This window comes from Gekko japonicus, unplaced genomic scaffold, assembly GCF_001447785.1.
Source record: "Gekko japonicus isolate JY-2015 unplaced genomic scaffold, Gekko_japonicus_V1.1 scaffold1248, whole genome shotgun sequence".
Lineage (NCBI taxonomy): Eukaryota > Metazoa > Chordata > Lepidosauria > Squamata > Gekkonidae > Gekko > Gekko japonicus.
In genome coordinates, this window is record NW_015171541.1 from 193992 (window position 1) to 209039 (window position 15048).

Here is a 15048-nt window from a genome sequence, read left to right on the forward strand (position 1 = left end):
CACATGGTAGTGAAAGCAGAAGAACAGAGACAGATGGAGGGAAGTCAGGCTTGAGCATTTTTAGTCCCCTGGCTCTACTGCTCCAGGTATCTCATTACGATAAGATGATGACTTTGTTCAAATATTGCATGGAACCATGGTTTGAGTAAACTATGTATACCGGGTGTTCCCGACTTGGTGGCCATGGGTTCCTGGTGCCCGGCAAGTGTTTTGAGAAAGTGGGTGGGGCCTGGTGGTGGGGCTTTTGTTCATCAGGGCTCCTGATTGGCTACTGGAGATCTGATTGGCTGTACAGATTAAAAGGCATTCGGTTAAACAGAGTGTATGCCTGAAATGCTAAAAAGTTACTATTAGAGTTGTGCATAACCTCACTCCCTGGTGTTTTGTGGTTGGCTCTGTCTCCTGTGGCAGCCATTTTGTGGTTGTGCCCACCACCCTGTACCCACAGGCTCAAAACGTTTTGGGACCCCTAGTATATATGACGGTTGCCTGAAAACAGGCCAGTCTACAGATAGTTGGGATCCACCAAAAGTAGGCTCTGAAGGTGGTTGATTAGCCACTGCTGGTCCTAACTATGGTTTTGTGTGATGTATGAATGCAGGCATCCTGGTTTAATCCTGACTTGTTCCCCAGTGATGCCCTCCCAGGCTACACAGAGAAGGCAGCGAAACTAGAGTGTGTCGAGGCAAACCAAGATTTGCCTCACAGTCTATTGAGGTGAATCATGTTTTCCCAAACGAAGCATAGTTAAAATAAGCCATGGTTTTTGTGGGATGTCTGAATGGAGCCTTTCCTTTCCTTCAATCTGATTAAAGCTCCTTGACTAAATGTCTTGAGCAGTCAATAAGAACATAAGAACAATGTTGGATCAGGCCAAAGGCCCATCCAGTCCAACACTCTGTCACACAGTGGCCAAAATCTGTTAAGTAGTGTCATCTGGGCACAATACTAAACCAATGGAACTGAACTGAGCCTCTCATTCCTTTTAATAGTAAATGATGGTTGAGAGTCTATCAATACAGCAGTAAATTTGCTCAATCTGCAGTTTCTGTATGTTTGGGGTTTTTTTTACCATATTTACAGGAAAATATTCTTTTGTAAATTAAAAAAGGGAAGACCCTCACCCTAAAATGGCCTGAGGAGGACTGTACATTGTCTAGGAACATGGAACTCTGAGGGTAGTTGAATGTCAGTTAAAGGGCAAAGAGGAGGAAAACAGAAAGGGAAGACCTGCTCAAGCCCAAAGGTGTGGTTTGAAGGCACACATTAGAGCAGATACTTTCTAAAAAGATCCTTATATGAGGTGGTCAGTTTCCACTGGGATTATGTTTCATATCTTGTCCAGGAATATCTGCAGGCCACATCTCAAAAGTTGTTGTTGGAGATAACAGGCACCAGTATTTCCTGGTAATTGGCCGGGCAGTGGATGAAGTGCGATTGGCTCAGAACCTAGCAAAAGCTGGTGAAATCATTCTGTCGCCAAATGGCTGGGAGCTCTGTCAACGGAAACTCATTGAGACCCGAAAGATCCCTGACGAACGAGCTGTCAAGGTGAGCACATGGTGTTGTAGACTGTCGTGGGAAGTGCTCCCTGCTGTGGTGGTGGTGTTTCAGGGGTCATTTCGTAAAAAAAGAGGTGCAGGAGCTCATTAGCATAACTCATTAGCATAACTTATTTGCATATGCCACACACCCTGACATCACTGGAAGTGTGTCAGAAGGCAACACCCACCGCTCAGGCTCCACTGAACTGTTTAGGATTGCTAGCTATTTTGGGGGGGAACGTGCAGATCTGCCCTCACAGAGGAGGGAAAGCTTGTACCTAAATAAAACTTGGTCTTAAAGGTGCCACTGGACTGTTTTGTACCGGGGGGGCGGGGGGAGCTCTGCAACTTACTTGGCTGCTTCTTGCTCTGATTGAGGGCTGCTGGGAGAGGGGGTGGGGCTTGTTGCATGTGCCCGCCCCCTGGGCTCTTTACTGCCAGAGCTCCGCTCCTGTGCGCTCCTGCAGGAAATGACCCCTGCTTCTGGATCAAATGTTTATGACAGAGTCTGTGATAAGAACATGGCTGAGTTCAAAGCACCAGTGGAAGTTACTGTGGCAGCCCGAGTTCCCACCTATCCTGAAGAGACCAGAGTACAGGTGTAACAGAAGGAAAAAACACAATACAATTTGCATGATGCACTAGGTGTGTCATGATTTGTACTTTGAAGAGATGGAACTAGATGAAAGGGTTTGGAGGGAATGCCGCTGAATGGCACTGATTCCTTTTATGTTCAGGTTAAATTCCTTAAGGACGATCTTCTACAGTTTGACGAAGAGAAGTTCTATGAGAGATGTACAAGTCATCTGGCTGACAATCACATCTGTGACAGTGCGGGTAAGTCCTACTGCTGTGCCAACAATTCTGTCAAAGAGGCACTTTCTATGTTCTTTGATTACAGGCACCTCACTCCTTCTCTGTACTGTTTTCCTATAGAGTTTGGCCACCTCACAATTGCTAGTTCAGCTTTGAAACAAGTTACAGAGGACTGTCCTTACAGCCAGTATCCCTCTTCTGTCAGTTTCCTCTTAGGCTTTGCTATACATTCTGGGTTGTCTACTCCTGAAACGCAGATGTCCACATGTTCTCCCTTAGGCTGGAGGAAGTTCCTGAAGCCTACGGAGACTTCCTCCAACTTAAATGGCTCACCTACTGAAGGAAGAGCCACTTATGTTGAAGGAAGGCTCCTTAGGGCCAGGGGAAGGATTCAAACTCTGCTCAGTGGAGTGGTACATGCCATCATGTATTTTATTATTTTTCTCATGCCAGAGAGGCTTGGTACAATTTGATGGAACAAGAGCTGGAATTGGCTCCGAGTTATATCCTTTCTGTCACCTACCTAGTTGTAAAATGGGAATTGTAGCGACGTCACCCGCCCACCTAGACTGCTCTGTTTTCCCTTCCAAGTTTAATAGGAGCATCATGTAGGGGAGCCGTTTTAATAAGTAAAACCATGCAGGGGTGGAAGGACTAGATCCCCTTCTCTCCGCATTGTCTCAATCTGAACTGGAGACCCATGTGCTTGAAATTTAGTCTTGAAAGATGCAATGTCATCTGTGATCACCATCTCATCTAGCTAGCTCCTGGGCTTTCTGTTAACAGTTAGCTATTTCTTTCTATGTCTCTGTGTGTTAATGTCAGACTCCTCCTCGCATCGTAATAAGCACGCTTTTGAAGAAAAGGTAACTTTATTAGAGCTGAAGGTGCATAACAGGATCAGTGTTCAGAATGAGGGGTACAAGCAATGGCAAAGCATATAATAAACATTCAAACTACTACGGGCCAATTGCGGGGTTTCCCGTGCACGCCTTTGACCTGTGGGGTTTTCCCGCGCGTGCCCTTGGGCCTGAGAACTAACGGTCCCAAGCCTCTCATGTTATCTTCTTCTCACGGTGTTTAGTGAGAGCTTCTCTACACTAACAAGCTCTTGCATCCACCTGTGGCCTTGAGCGAGATAATTGTTTCGGCGAGCTACATAGACATGCGCATCTATGATTCTACAGTGAAAGAGGCAAGCGCACACACATATACAGAAAGAAAACAAAACATTGGCAGCTTGCTGACAGTTTCACTGGTTACAGTGCAACAGGATATATTATTGAGAAATTGCTGCCTGGCATTTGGGGGGTGGAAGGGTAGCATTTGCAGCCACCACTCCTAGTCTGCAGTGCTGTTTGTGCTCCAGACAGTGCTCCAGACAGTTTGTGCTCCAGACAGTGCAAGCAATATCCCCGCCTCCCCCCCCCCCGCCTTCAGCATTGCCTGTCATCTGAAGGAGCAAGTGTAGCCTTTGCCTCTGTCTGCGCCATCTGAGCCTGCAGCGCACAACCTAAAAAGTTTAAAAAGTAGAAAAAACAAGATGTCTTAGACCAAAGATGTTCATTGCCAGGCAATGGTGTTGTGCCTAGGAATTTCCCCCAAACCTTACTTGATTTTAGTCCGTTTTTTCTCAAGCTCTTTCCAAGAGTTTCACTATGTATATGTGTTGGTGAATGGTGGTGGTGGTTGCAACGGCCACCAGTTCCAGGGGGGGAAAAGTCAGAAAAGGACATTCACAGCACAGGAAGGCATGTTTTCTTCAACTCTCAGATTTTCCAGGTCCCACTTTTTGATATAGAAAAAGGGGCCACCAGTTCAGGGGGGGAAAGTCAGAAAAGGACATTCACAGCACAGGAAGGCATGTTTTCTTCAACTCTCAAATTTCCCAGGTCCCACTTTTTGATATGGATAAAAGGGGTCTCATCGAAAGAATGGATGGTGCTCCCCTTTTGGAGCGGGGCAATCTGTATGAGACCTTATAAAACTCCATCAGAGAAACGGCTGCCACTGTAAGGTCCCGTGCAGAAGGAAAGATACATTTTAATATGCGCTCATAAGTTCTGAGCAACAAGTGGACTGTGGGGAAATGTAGGCATGCTTCATACCCTTGTGGAGTAGGGAAGTGGGAGATTTTTCGGAAGCACTTGCAGGACACCCAAACTTGAGTTGGCATCACTTACCTAATGAGATAAGGAAGGCTTGACGTTTCTGCTATTGAGTGACAGACATTGATTCCCCCAAAGGAATTTAAGCATATATATAGAAGCAAACAGGCAACTTGAGGATGGATGTTTTGGTCGTAGAAATAGGGCACCCTTCAAGAAGAGGTGGGTGGTGGTGGTCTGCTCCAATATAGCCGGAGTTCCTTAAAGAGGGGGCAGCATTTACTCTTTTAGTATTCCATTGCCCTTTCCAGAGACAAACCACCCCCCAATTCCCCCAGGGAGGCTGCAGCTCTCTTGTATAGCCCAGTGCAACATGCTGAGTTGCCATATGGCAACTCAGCATGTTGCGCTGAGCTATACAAGAGAGCTGCAGCTCGGGAGCCACATGCAGCTCTTTCACACAGTCTAACTTAATGTTAATAAAAAGCAAATCTGCATGTTTTTTCAATAAAAACGTGTGTGTGATATATGTTCATGTCTTGCGGCTCCCAAACATCTGACGTTTATTCTGTGTGGCTCAAGTGGTTAAGACGCTGAACTGCAGGTTGTGGAAGGTCAGTAGTTCAGCAGTTCGAGACCCGAGTGTGCCGCATGACGGAGTGAGCTCCCGTCTCTCGTTCCAGCTCCTGCCGACCTAGCAGTTCGAAAGCAAGACATTGCAAGTAGATAAATAGGTACCACTTCAGGGGGAAGGGAACAGCGTCCCGTGCGCCTCGGTGTTTAGTCATGCCGGCCACATGACCACGGAAACGTCTTTGGACAGCGCTGGCTCTTCGGCTTTGAAACGGAGATGAGCACCGCAACCCTAGAGTCGGACTCGACTGGCTCTCGAGCAAGGGAAACCTTTACCTTTTTTACTATTACGTTAAGCAAGTTTGGCCACCCCCGCCAAATAGAAACTGGGGCTTCTCCAGACTCTCACCAGCTGATCTGTGCCAGTAGTCTCGTGGCCGACCCAGGAACTTTTTGAGCAGAGCAGGTCTGTGCCCACAGCTGCACTTAGCAGTTCCAGGCACAAATGCATGTTCCTTGTGCCTCTCCACTGCCATGACGAAGGCTGATCCCCGGCAGTGCTTTAGCTCTGCTCACTTGCTCGCTCTGTCTCACGCGCACACATGCACTCCACCTGTAAGGGATGAGGGCTGAATGAGCCTATAATTTACTAAGACCTGATGATTGGAAGGGGGTCATAAGTTTGACAGGATCCATCATTGGAGGAGGAAGGTACCCTGGTGGGGGTAATTGCCAGCAGCTGCAAGAGTCGGTTATCTCAAGGGAGTGGCAGTAGCCCAGGGAGGAGATGCTTATTAACCTTTCAGGAGGCACAACAAGTTGGTAAGCTGCCTCTGGAGATGGAACTGGATGCTGTTCTATGGTGATTTACTGAACTGTCTATGAGGACTTGTCAGAAGCTGCAGCTTCCCTTTTTAGAATTGCCAACGTATCTTTGCATTTCAAACGTTTTGCTGCCAACATTTCAAACGTTTTGCTGCCAACATTTCAAACGTTTTGCTGCCAACTGATGATTTCTGCACTGCATGCATCCTGAGTGTCTGAATGTTTTTTCAATGAAATAAGCTTTTTAAGGATATTTGCTGTGTGCTGAGAGTTTCCTGTCTGCTGGCTAGCTGCAATCTTATCTACTGAAGCAAACCCACACACACCACCACTTGCTGGCTCCCTCATGTGTTTGCCTGTGCTGCTGCCTCTTCCCCCCCTCTCTAAAGCTTGAATGTTCTGCCCACTCGCTCTCCCTGCTTTGCTTCTCAGGCACTCTTGTATCTGGACTGCCAATCGCAGTTGGAGGAACGCTTGCTTCTTTGCCAGGGTGCAGCACAATGCCTGCAAGGAAGGGGTGGAGCTAGTTTGACATAGCTGCTTCAGTGTCATTTCCCATTGGCTGGGCCCAGTGAAACAACCTGCCCAGGGGTGCCCCGATAAGAGCCCCAAGCTCCATTCTTGCATAGGGCCCGGGAGAATGGGGGTCGCTCCACTCCAGGCAGGCACAGAGAACAGGATTATTCTTTGTGTTTTGTTTTAGTCTACAATTTGAACATATCTCATAATGAGCCTAGTGCCAGTTTTCCATGAGATTCATGTTTTGATGTAAAACTTTGCAGTTCCATTCCCCATCAGTGCTGGACAGCAAGATACTCACCTTGCAAATAGCAAGCAAGAAGTTATTGCGTTAAATCAGAAGAGAAGTTCAGTCCCGGCGGGCTTTGCCATCTCAATTTTCTAATCGAAAATTTCTTCCTTTCCTCCCCAGAGACGCTGAGAAAAGCCTCAGTACTGGCTCCAAATGCAGGACTCGAGAGAAGACTGCGGAAATTTGTAATGAGGAATGTCTTGAAGAAGGTACTTCAACAAGAGCCTGAATTATAAAAATCTTTCGTTAAAAAAAATTGTAAAAAAAATTGTTCCCTGATTGCTGTAACACGATAGCCCTCTTCAGTACCAGAAGCCTGTCAACCATGCAAATTGGGACTGCACTCTGCCTGCAGTGCTCCCAGTATGTGCAGGTACCATGGTATCCATACAAAAGAACACATGTATTTTGCATGCATGTATGGTATGAATAACCCAGATCTCTGAAAAATCCAGTGGTTGGTTCACACTTGCATGTGTAACATACTAGGGATGGGTACAAACTGGGGAAATGTGGTTTGGTTTGTGGTTTGTGGCTGAACTGCGAACTGAGCCATAAACCGAACCAAACTGGGAGGCTCATTCATGAACTGAACTGGTTTGTGGCCCTGCAAAACCTGTTGAAAGGGATCACAGACCCACCCTGACCTGGATAGCCTAGGCAAGCCTGATCTCATCAGATCTCGGAAGCTAAGCAAGGCCGGCCCTGGCTAATATTTGGATGGGAGACCTCCAAGGAATACCAGCGTGTTCCCTCTAAGCTGAGTTAGTGTGAGCTAGGTCACAGTTTTTTAGCCTCCAGCTCACAGATTTTTGTCTTAGCTCAGGAAGGATGGCTCCAGAGCAAATTTATTTATGCAGCAGCCAAATTGTTTGCTCACAACTTTAATGCCAGTAGCTCACAAAGTAGAATTTTTGGTCACAAGACTCCACAGCTTACAGGGAGCACAGGTTGTGACACAGAGGCAGGCAATGGCAAGCCACCTCTGAATGTCCCTTGCCTTCAAGCCCCACTAGGAATCGCCAGGAGTCACTTGACAATGGCAAAAAAGTGACCCACAGTCCCTTTTAAAGGGGTTTGCAGAAAGCCCAAAAAACCGCTGAGCATCAGGGAGTAGCTTGCTCTCCGTTGCTCAGCTTTTTCGGGCTGTCTTATGCAGTCCCTTTAAACTTTAAATGGGCTGTGGTCTTATGGGGCTGTCTTATGCAGTCCCTTTAAACTTTAAAGGGACTGCAAAACAGTGCAAAAACAGCTGTGCAGCACCCCACAGTTCTTTTGCCTCCCCGCCATGCTGCTGTTTTACATGCTGTCTTCTGCAGTCCCATTAAACCCCCATTTTCTACTGCATCCATGAACCAGTCTAAAAGTTCATAGAAGTTCATGATGGTGAACCTGTCATGAACTTCTGTTTTTGAACCACGAACAGGGCAAAATTTGTCATGAATTTTGCTTTGTGGTTTGGTTCATGCTCATCCCTATAACATACCCATGCCCCTCCTGTTCAGATAATATGGCATTCACTTGTATCGGAAAGATCTACACATGGTTGGGAGACTTCCAGTATGCGTTTTAGTTAGCGAGGTGTTTTTGTTTTGCAAACTGAGCAAAAGCGGCTGCAATCTGCTTTGTTATTTATTTACTAAGACACAACTTTGCCATTATCCTGTCATACAAGCTGCTACTGTGCAGGCACAAAACTGCTCTGTACCCCGATTGAGACAAATATCAGTAGAAAGCATGGAAGTTAGTGGTTTGCTTCACATGTAAATTCAATCAAGGTAAATTTTCCTGGTGATCCTCATTGCAATGGAACTTTCTGCATCGTGGCTTACCAGCCTCTTTGCAATCCAAAAGCAGGTAATGCAGCTTTTAAAAGAGTTTCTGTACCATTTGTGAAAGCAGAAGCATTTTAGCTTAAAGAATGTCCTTGTTCCTATGATCATTGAATGTGAACAGAGATGACCCTGTTTTTCAGATTGATGATGACCAGCCATTGGAGTACTTATCGGAGCTTCGTCCGGTCACCATAGTCTTCGTGAACCTTCAGTTTGATGAAAGTGCCAATACTCTCCACCTGTCCAAGGCTGTTCAGGATGCCAACATTTACATCATGGACATATTACGCCCCTTCAGAGGCAAGATCAACAAAGTCTTCATGTTTGACAAGGTGAGCCTTCTGGTCATGGGTCAATTTGACTCCTTGGGACAGCAGAGATTTTTTGTGGCTGTTCCAAAGGGATGTTTCACCAGTTCCAATCCTACCGGTCATTACTTGCTTGCAGGAGCCTGAAAACTAATCTAGCATTCTGTACTGGTGAGGTGTGATGTAATTCCTACAAAAAGCAGCATTGATTTCCCCACATGGTACATGTGGGCAGTGTAAATTAGAAGAGAGGTGGACAACCTTTCACAATCAAAGAGTCAAACTATGTTAAAATTCAGAGCAAAAGATCAAAATAAACGAGTGTAAGAGAGCTCATTTGCACAACTGAAAAAATACTATTTAACAATATTGAACATTGATCTGTTGATTAAGAAGCCATAGAATTTTCACTTAGGTATGTGCCCTCGATCCAATCTTTTGTCCTGCCTCAACAGAGGACTTATTCCCTTCCTCGGGAAGAGGCAGCGTGGTTCAATGAGTTGAGAGATGTGCTTTGCTATAGCTCTGCGGATAGCCAAGGGTATGCTTCTGTCTCAGCTGACTTGGCATCTGCAGCCCCTCAATGAGGCGAGTAGTGACCCCTGGGGCCACACCTCTCATGTAATTTATATATTATTTATATTGTCCTATATTTTAATTAATGTTTTATCATTGTGTTATTCACTGCCCTGAGCCGTGTGTACGCAGGGGTAGGGTAGTCTATAAATTTGAATGACAAATAAATAAATAAGTCACTTAACCTTTTGAGTTCCAACTGCTCAGTGTAAACAGTAATATTATTGTCCCTTGCACAGTCAGTGTGAGGCACTGGACAACACAAGGATTTGCAGGACTGCATTACAAGTTAAGGAGAAACAATGACACATTTTTATTTTATTTTTATATCACTCTCCTCCAAGAAGTTCAGGAGGGTATCCAATTGTGCTTGTAAGACAGAGATACTATCCTTGAGAATGATGTTTAAATTTGCCTATCCTTGATTTTAAGATCAAAGCATCTTCTGTTATTTTGCATAAGAAGAAGAAGAGATTGGATTTATACCCCGCCCTTCACTACCCAAAGGTGTCTCAGAGCGGCTTACAAACTCCTTTCCCTTCCCCTCCCCACAACAGACACCCTGTGAGGTAGGTGGGGCTGAGAGAACTCTTGACAGAAACTGCTCTTTTTCAAGAACAGCTGTGCCAGAGTTATGGCTTGCCCAAGGTCATCCAGCCAGGTGCAAGTGGAGGAGTAGGGAATCAAACCTGAGTGGGGAATCAAACCCAGTTCTCCCAGATTAGAGTCCGCGCACTTAACCACTACACCAAACTGGAAGGAAAACAAACTCTTTGGTTCCAGCCCTTGACAAGTTGAAGACCAAAGCTCTAAAATAAAGCTGAGTTTCCCAAACATTTATAGACAAGCAGAGAAAAAATGGGCTGGTTTATGGATTCATCAGAAAAGGAAGCCCATGGGAGGGAGGTTTCTCAAATTCGTTTTCTCATATGCTTAGAGTGACTCAGATTACAGATGTGAATAAATATATGTATAAAGGGAGATGCGTTATTAGGCCTCTGAGGAAGAATACCTGAAAAACACCCTCATAACTGGGTTGGTGGAGGGAGTGCCATATTAGCCTTTTACACAATCACAGCAATGCATGGAGGGGCACGCAGTTTCTACTTAGTCAAGCAAATGCAAGCACCGTCCCTTAGAGGCCACCAGTCATACCTCAGGAGCCACATTTCTAGAGACTGGGCCTTTCTACATTCTCATTGCTTGGGGGTGGGGGTGGAATCTGTTCTGCATGTGTTTTGCTTCCTCTAGTGGTTGATTCGATATTTACATCTCTTTATGTGCAGGATATTTCCCTGTAGATGTAGACTGCAAGTTTTTATGCTGGACATAAAGCGATGTAATATCAAACCAACCACTAGAGGGAGCAAAACATGTGTGGAATAGGGAAAAAAACCAGAAGAAAAGAAACACATGAATGAGGAAGATGAGAATGCAGAAAAGCCCTTTGTTTTGTTCCATCTTGATCCTAAATGCCTGTGTTGTCTTGGCATCCAGTGACATTAGAGTAATGGGAGCTACTGTAGCACAAAGATCAAGAAGGTGAGATTTGGGCCAGGGAACTTTGAGGGTTTCCCTGTGACGGTGGTCTTCAGCGTTTCCAGAGCTGGTACCCACTGAGCATTGGATATAACAAGCTGCAAGAATGTGACAGGAAGACACATGACCTCACCAGTGTCAAGGCCAGGACCACCAGACCAAAAGTGATGGGTATGGGAAACACAGGCCAAACAGCGGAAGGTATTATACTATTGTCACAAATAAGCCATGACTCTGAGGCATGGAGGAATCTTCTCTACCACTGAGTGATCTCACCTCTTTGTCACACTGTTGTTCTCAACATGCATACAAACGGAGGCAGGACGCTTGGCACCCTTACTCTGCAAGGGAATATCTGCAAAGTAATAAGGGAGCCAGTTTGGTGTAGTGGTTAAGAGTGTGGACTCTAATCTGGGAGAACTGGGTTTGATTCCACTCCTCCATATGCAGCTGCTAGAGTGACCTTGGGTCAGTTACAAGTTCTTTCAGAGCTGTTCTCTCAAGAGCAGTCCTTGAAAGAGCTCTCTTAGCCCCACCTACCTCACAGGGTGTCTGTTGTGGGGAGGGGAAGGGAAAGGAGATTGTAAGCTGCTCTGAGACTCCGAGTGACGGGTGGGGTATAAATCCAATCTCCTCCTCCTTTTCCTCCTCCTCCTCTTCCTCCTTTTCTTCTTCTGTCTACCTGGTAGGGGTCCTACAATTATTAGTTCTCATTGTTGATAGTGCCAGTTTATTGTCATGAATTGTGATGTTGTTCCGGCACTGCTTCCAGGAGACCCCTGTGCTTGCTCATGAACAAGTGTGACAAACTGGCTTCTGTGTGTCAATCCTACAGCCTTTGTGCTGGCAAGAGATGGAGGGATGGTGACATTATGGAATGCTTTAAGCTACACATGAAAGAGAACACAGAAACAGATATTTAGAAATGGGAATAAGGAAGAGGTCATCGGCAATTGTCCGGAATGACGCATGCACAAAATTTGTGCGTGCCTTTGGCAGGGATGGGGAGAGATCTGATTATTTCCTCTGCAGCATCTCTCCTTACTGAAGAGCTCCAGGAGAAGTTTTACAAGCAACTAGCGGTTTAGCACAGGAGCACCACTGAAGAGGAAATGAATGGAGCAATACCGCATGTGTGAGTTGTCAGTTTTTAGTGCATTCCACTCTCTGGATTGCAGACAATGAGTATCAGGTTTACACCAATGGGCCAGCGACAAAGGAAGAACAGTAGCAAAATCAACATCCAGTCAGCTTTTTAAAAAAATTTTAAAAAATGATTTTAATTGAAAATTGCTATCCAGTCAGCTTTAATGTCCTACGTTGAAGAGTGCATCAACATCCCTTTTGCCAGTAGGCGTTTAGTTGGTGAACGTGTCTTTTGCAATCCTTACATAGGTGCTCTTTGAACCAAACCTTTCTGATGTTCCTTTCTCACCTCTCCCCCTCCCCAAAGGGCTGCACTTTCCTTTGCATTTTTGGTCTCCCTGGAGACAAGCAAGCAGATGAGAGCGCGCATGCTCTGGATTGTGCCCATAAGATCCACACCTTTTGTTCCTCGTCACTCATGAAAGTAGGGTAAGTGACTGAGGGTGGTAATACCAAGGTATATCTACTAGGGGTAGGGTGACTGGCAGAGCTCCACCTCCTGACCTGCTGCAGCACCAGGAACGGTCACTGGTCCTGTATGCTTGCCACTTGCAATGACTGCCGGTGGATGCCTGGTATCGTAATGGAACATCATAGCAGGGACTTGGATACAAGCAGCGGAGAAAGGCCTTTGAGCAAGGGCTGTGGGAAGGGAAGAGGGGCCAGGTAGAGAGGCTTGGCAAGCCAGATAGGTCCCCCAGGATACTTTCCAGTTGGTGTATTTATGCTTTTTCTATCCTGCTTTTCTCCCCAGTGGGGTCCCAAAGCAGCTTATAGAAATAAAATTTAAATAAACAATTTTTTCCCCTCAAAAGTAACAGCTTTTGGGTGGGTCCACTTGGCTGACTCATCCAAGGCCACAGTGACGTAGAACAAAAGTTTTTGCTCCTGCCCTTCAGCTTGCCCCTCTGGCGACGGCCAGGCTTTTATACCTGCAACCAGTGTTCCCTCTAAGCTGAGTTGGTGTGAGCTAGCTCACAGTTTTTTAGCCTCCGGCTCACACGTTGTTGTCTTAGCTCAGGAACGATGGCTCCAGATCAAACTAATTTATGCAGTAGCCAAATCACCTGCCTGATCACAACTTTAATGCTGTGTCTCACAAAGTAGAATTTTTGCTCACAGGACTCCACAGCTTAGAGGGAACATTGCCTGCAACAGGAATGGAAAACAGGAGGTCAGATTGGATTTGCTACGTTGGCAGAGATGTCCCCTGCATTCCTCTCCCTGCTGCCATGAATGTGTTTCAAATGGGAAAGGGGCACGGAAAATGCTAGGCAGCTTTACTGTGTCTTGGCTCAAATTTACCTTGGACAGTAACCTAACCTGAGATATCGTTCACTTTCTGTTCCAGTTGTGTTCTCTGTACCTTGTATACTGCTATAACCCTATGTTTATACTTTTTAGAGTCACGCTCTTACCAGCAAAGGCTGAGAGACTGTAGAGGGGTTTTTTTAATAGTACGCTTTATTGGGTTTTAGGGTATACAGGGGTGAGGGGAAAAAGAGAAACAAAATAACAAGTCTTCTGCATGTAACTCTTCTCCACATACGGTATTTCACACTACAAAGAGAGAGAGAGTGTGACATTTTAGAAGTTCATAAAGGCTACTTCATATTATATCAAAGAGATCATATCTTTGTATTTCTTTCTCATCCAGTCGTAAAAAGGAGTCCATATTCCCACAAAGTCTTCTTCCATTTGCCCTTTTAAGATCAAAATGAGTTTGTCCATTTCCGCACTTTCCATGGTCTTCATTATTAGGTCTTGTTCAGAGGGTATAGAGACTATAGAGTTTTTGACCAAATGCTAGAGCGTCCCCTGCACGACGTGCCTAGTGTGATGACATCATCTGCAGATGATGTCATCATGGTGCACACGCTTTGTGCACACACCAGAAGATCCAGGGGAGCAGGCTGGTACCCCCTGCTGGCAGAAGGTAAGGAACTGGCAACCCTGGTTGGGGGGGGCGAAGCCATGGGCATGTGTGTGGGGGAGGGCTGCCAACCTCAGGTGGAGGTGGACATCTCCTGGGATTCCAGCTGATTTTCAGACAGTATAAATCACTTATTGATTTATTATTATTATTATTTTTAAATATCCCACTTCTCCTGGAAACAGTGGCTGCTTTGGAGGATGGATTGCATGGTGTTATACCCTGCAGAGGTCTCTCCCCTTCCTAAACTCCAGTCTCCCAGGTTCCACCCTCAAATCTCCAAGTATTTCCAAATCTGGAATTTGGAATATCAACCCTTTGGTGATATTGCAGACGTCACTTCATTTCTGGGAACAACCCAGAAGTAGGCTTGCCGACCACCAGATGGTGGCTGGAGATGTCCTGGGATTAGAACTGATCTCCAGGCAACAGAGATGAGTTCCCCTGGAGAAAATGGCCCCTTTGGAAGGTGGGCTCTATAGCATTATACCCCATTGAAATACCTCCCCCCCCCAAATTTCCAGGTATTTCTCAACGCGGACCTGGCAACCCTGCCTGGAAGTGACAGTGGGCAGTTCTAGGAATTGCCAGCCATCCCTAGAATTTCCCATTGTCGCTTCCTTCCACATTGTCCCTGCAAGTGACATACTGGCACAAAGACCAGTTTTTGCTTTTTCAACAGGAGTGATCAGCAGGAGGCCTCCCGCCATACAGATAGGGGGAATTCCTAGAGTGTCGCTGACATGGTGACATAGCTTCCAATGCTCCTCCTTCCCATTCTCCATCTCCCAAAAGATCTTAGGGGTTCCAGCACAGGGCTGGCAACCCTACTCATCACACAGACCTGCTTGCTGATGGTATATGTAGAAAAAGAAAAAATGGTGGGCCAGAAGGCAGAAGGCAGGACTCTGAGATATGTGGATTGAAGACCACTAGCCTACATGGATTTTCAAGTTTATTTTCCACAGCAATAATATACCGAAGACTCCTTTCCTTTTTTAAAAAAAATATGTGGGATTCTTAGGATGCTAAAT

At 45.8% G+C, this 15048-nt stretch overlaps 1 protein-coding gene across 1 annotated transcript in view; it reads left to right on the top strand.

The window, feature by feature from the left end:
* Positions 1–15048, top strand: part of LOC107117510 (adenylate cyclase type 10-like) — a 110700-nt gene that overhangs the window by 14410 nt on the left and 81242 nt on the right. The window contains 5 exon segments of the mRNA XM_015419646.1: positions 1346–1551; positions 2282–2381; positions 6798–6886; positions 8653–8844; positions 12389–12510. Coding sequence (XP_015275132.1) covers positions 1346–1551; positions 2282–2381; positions 6798–6886; positions 8653–8844; positions 12389–12510 — 709 coding nt within the window.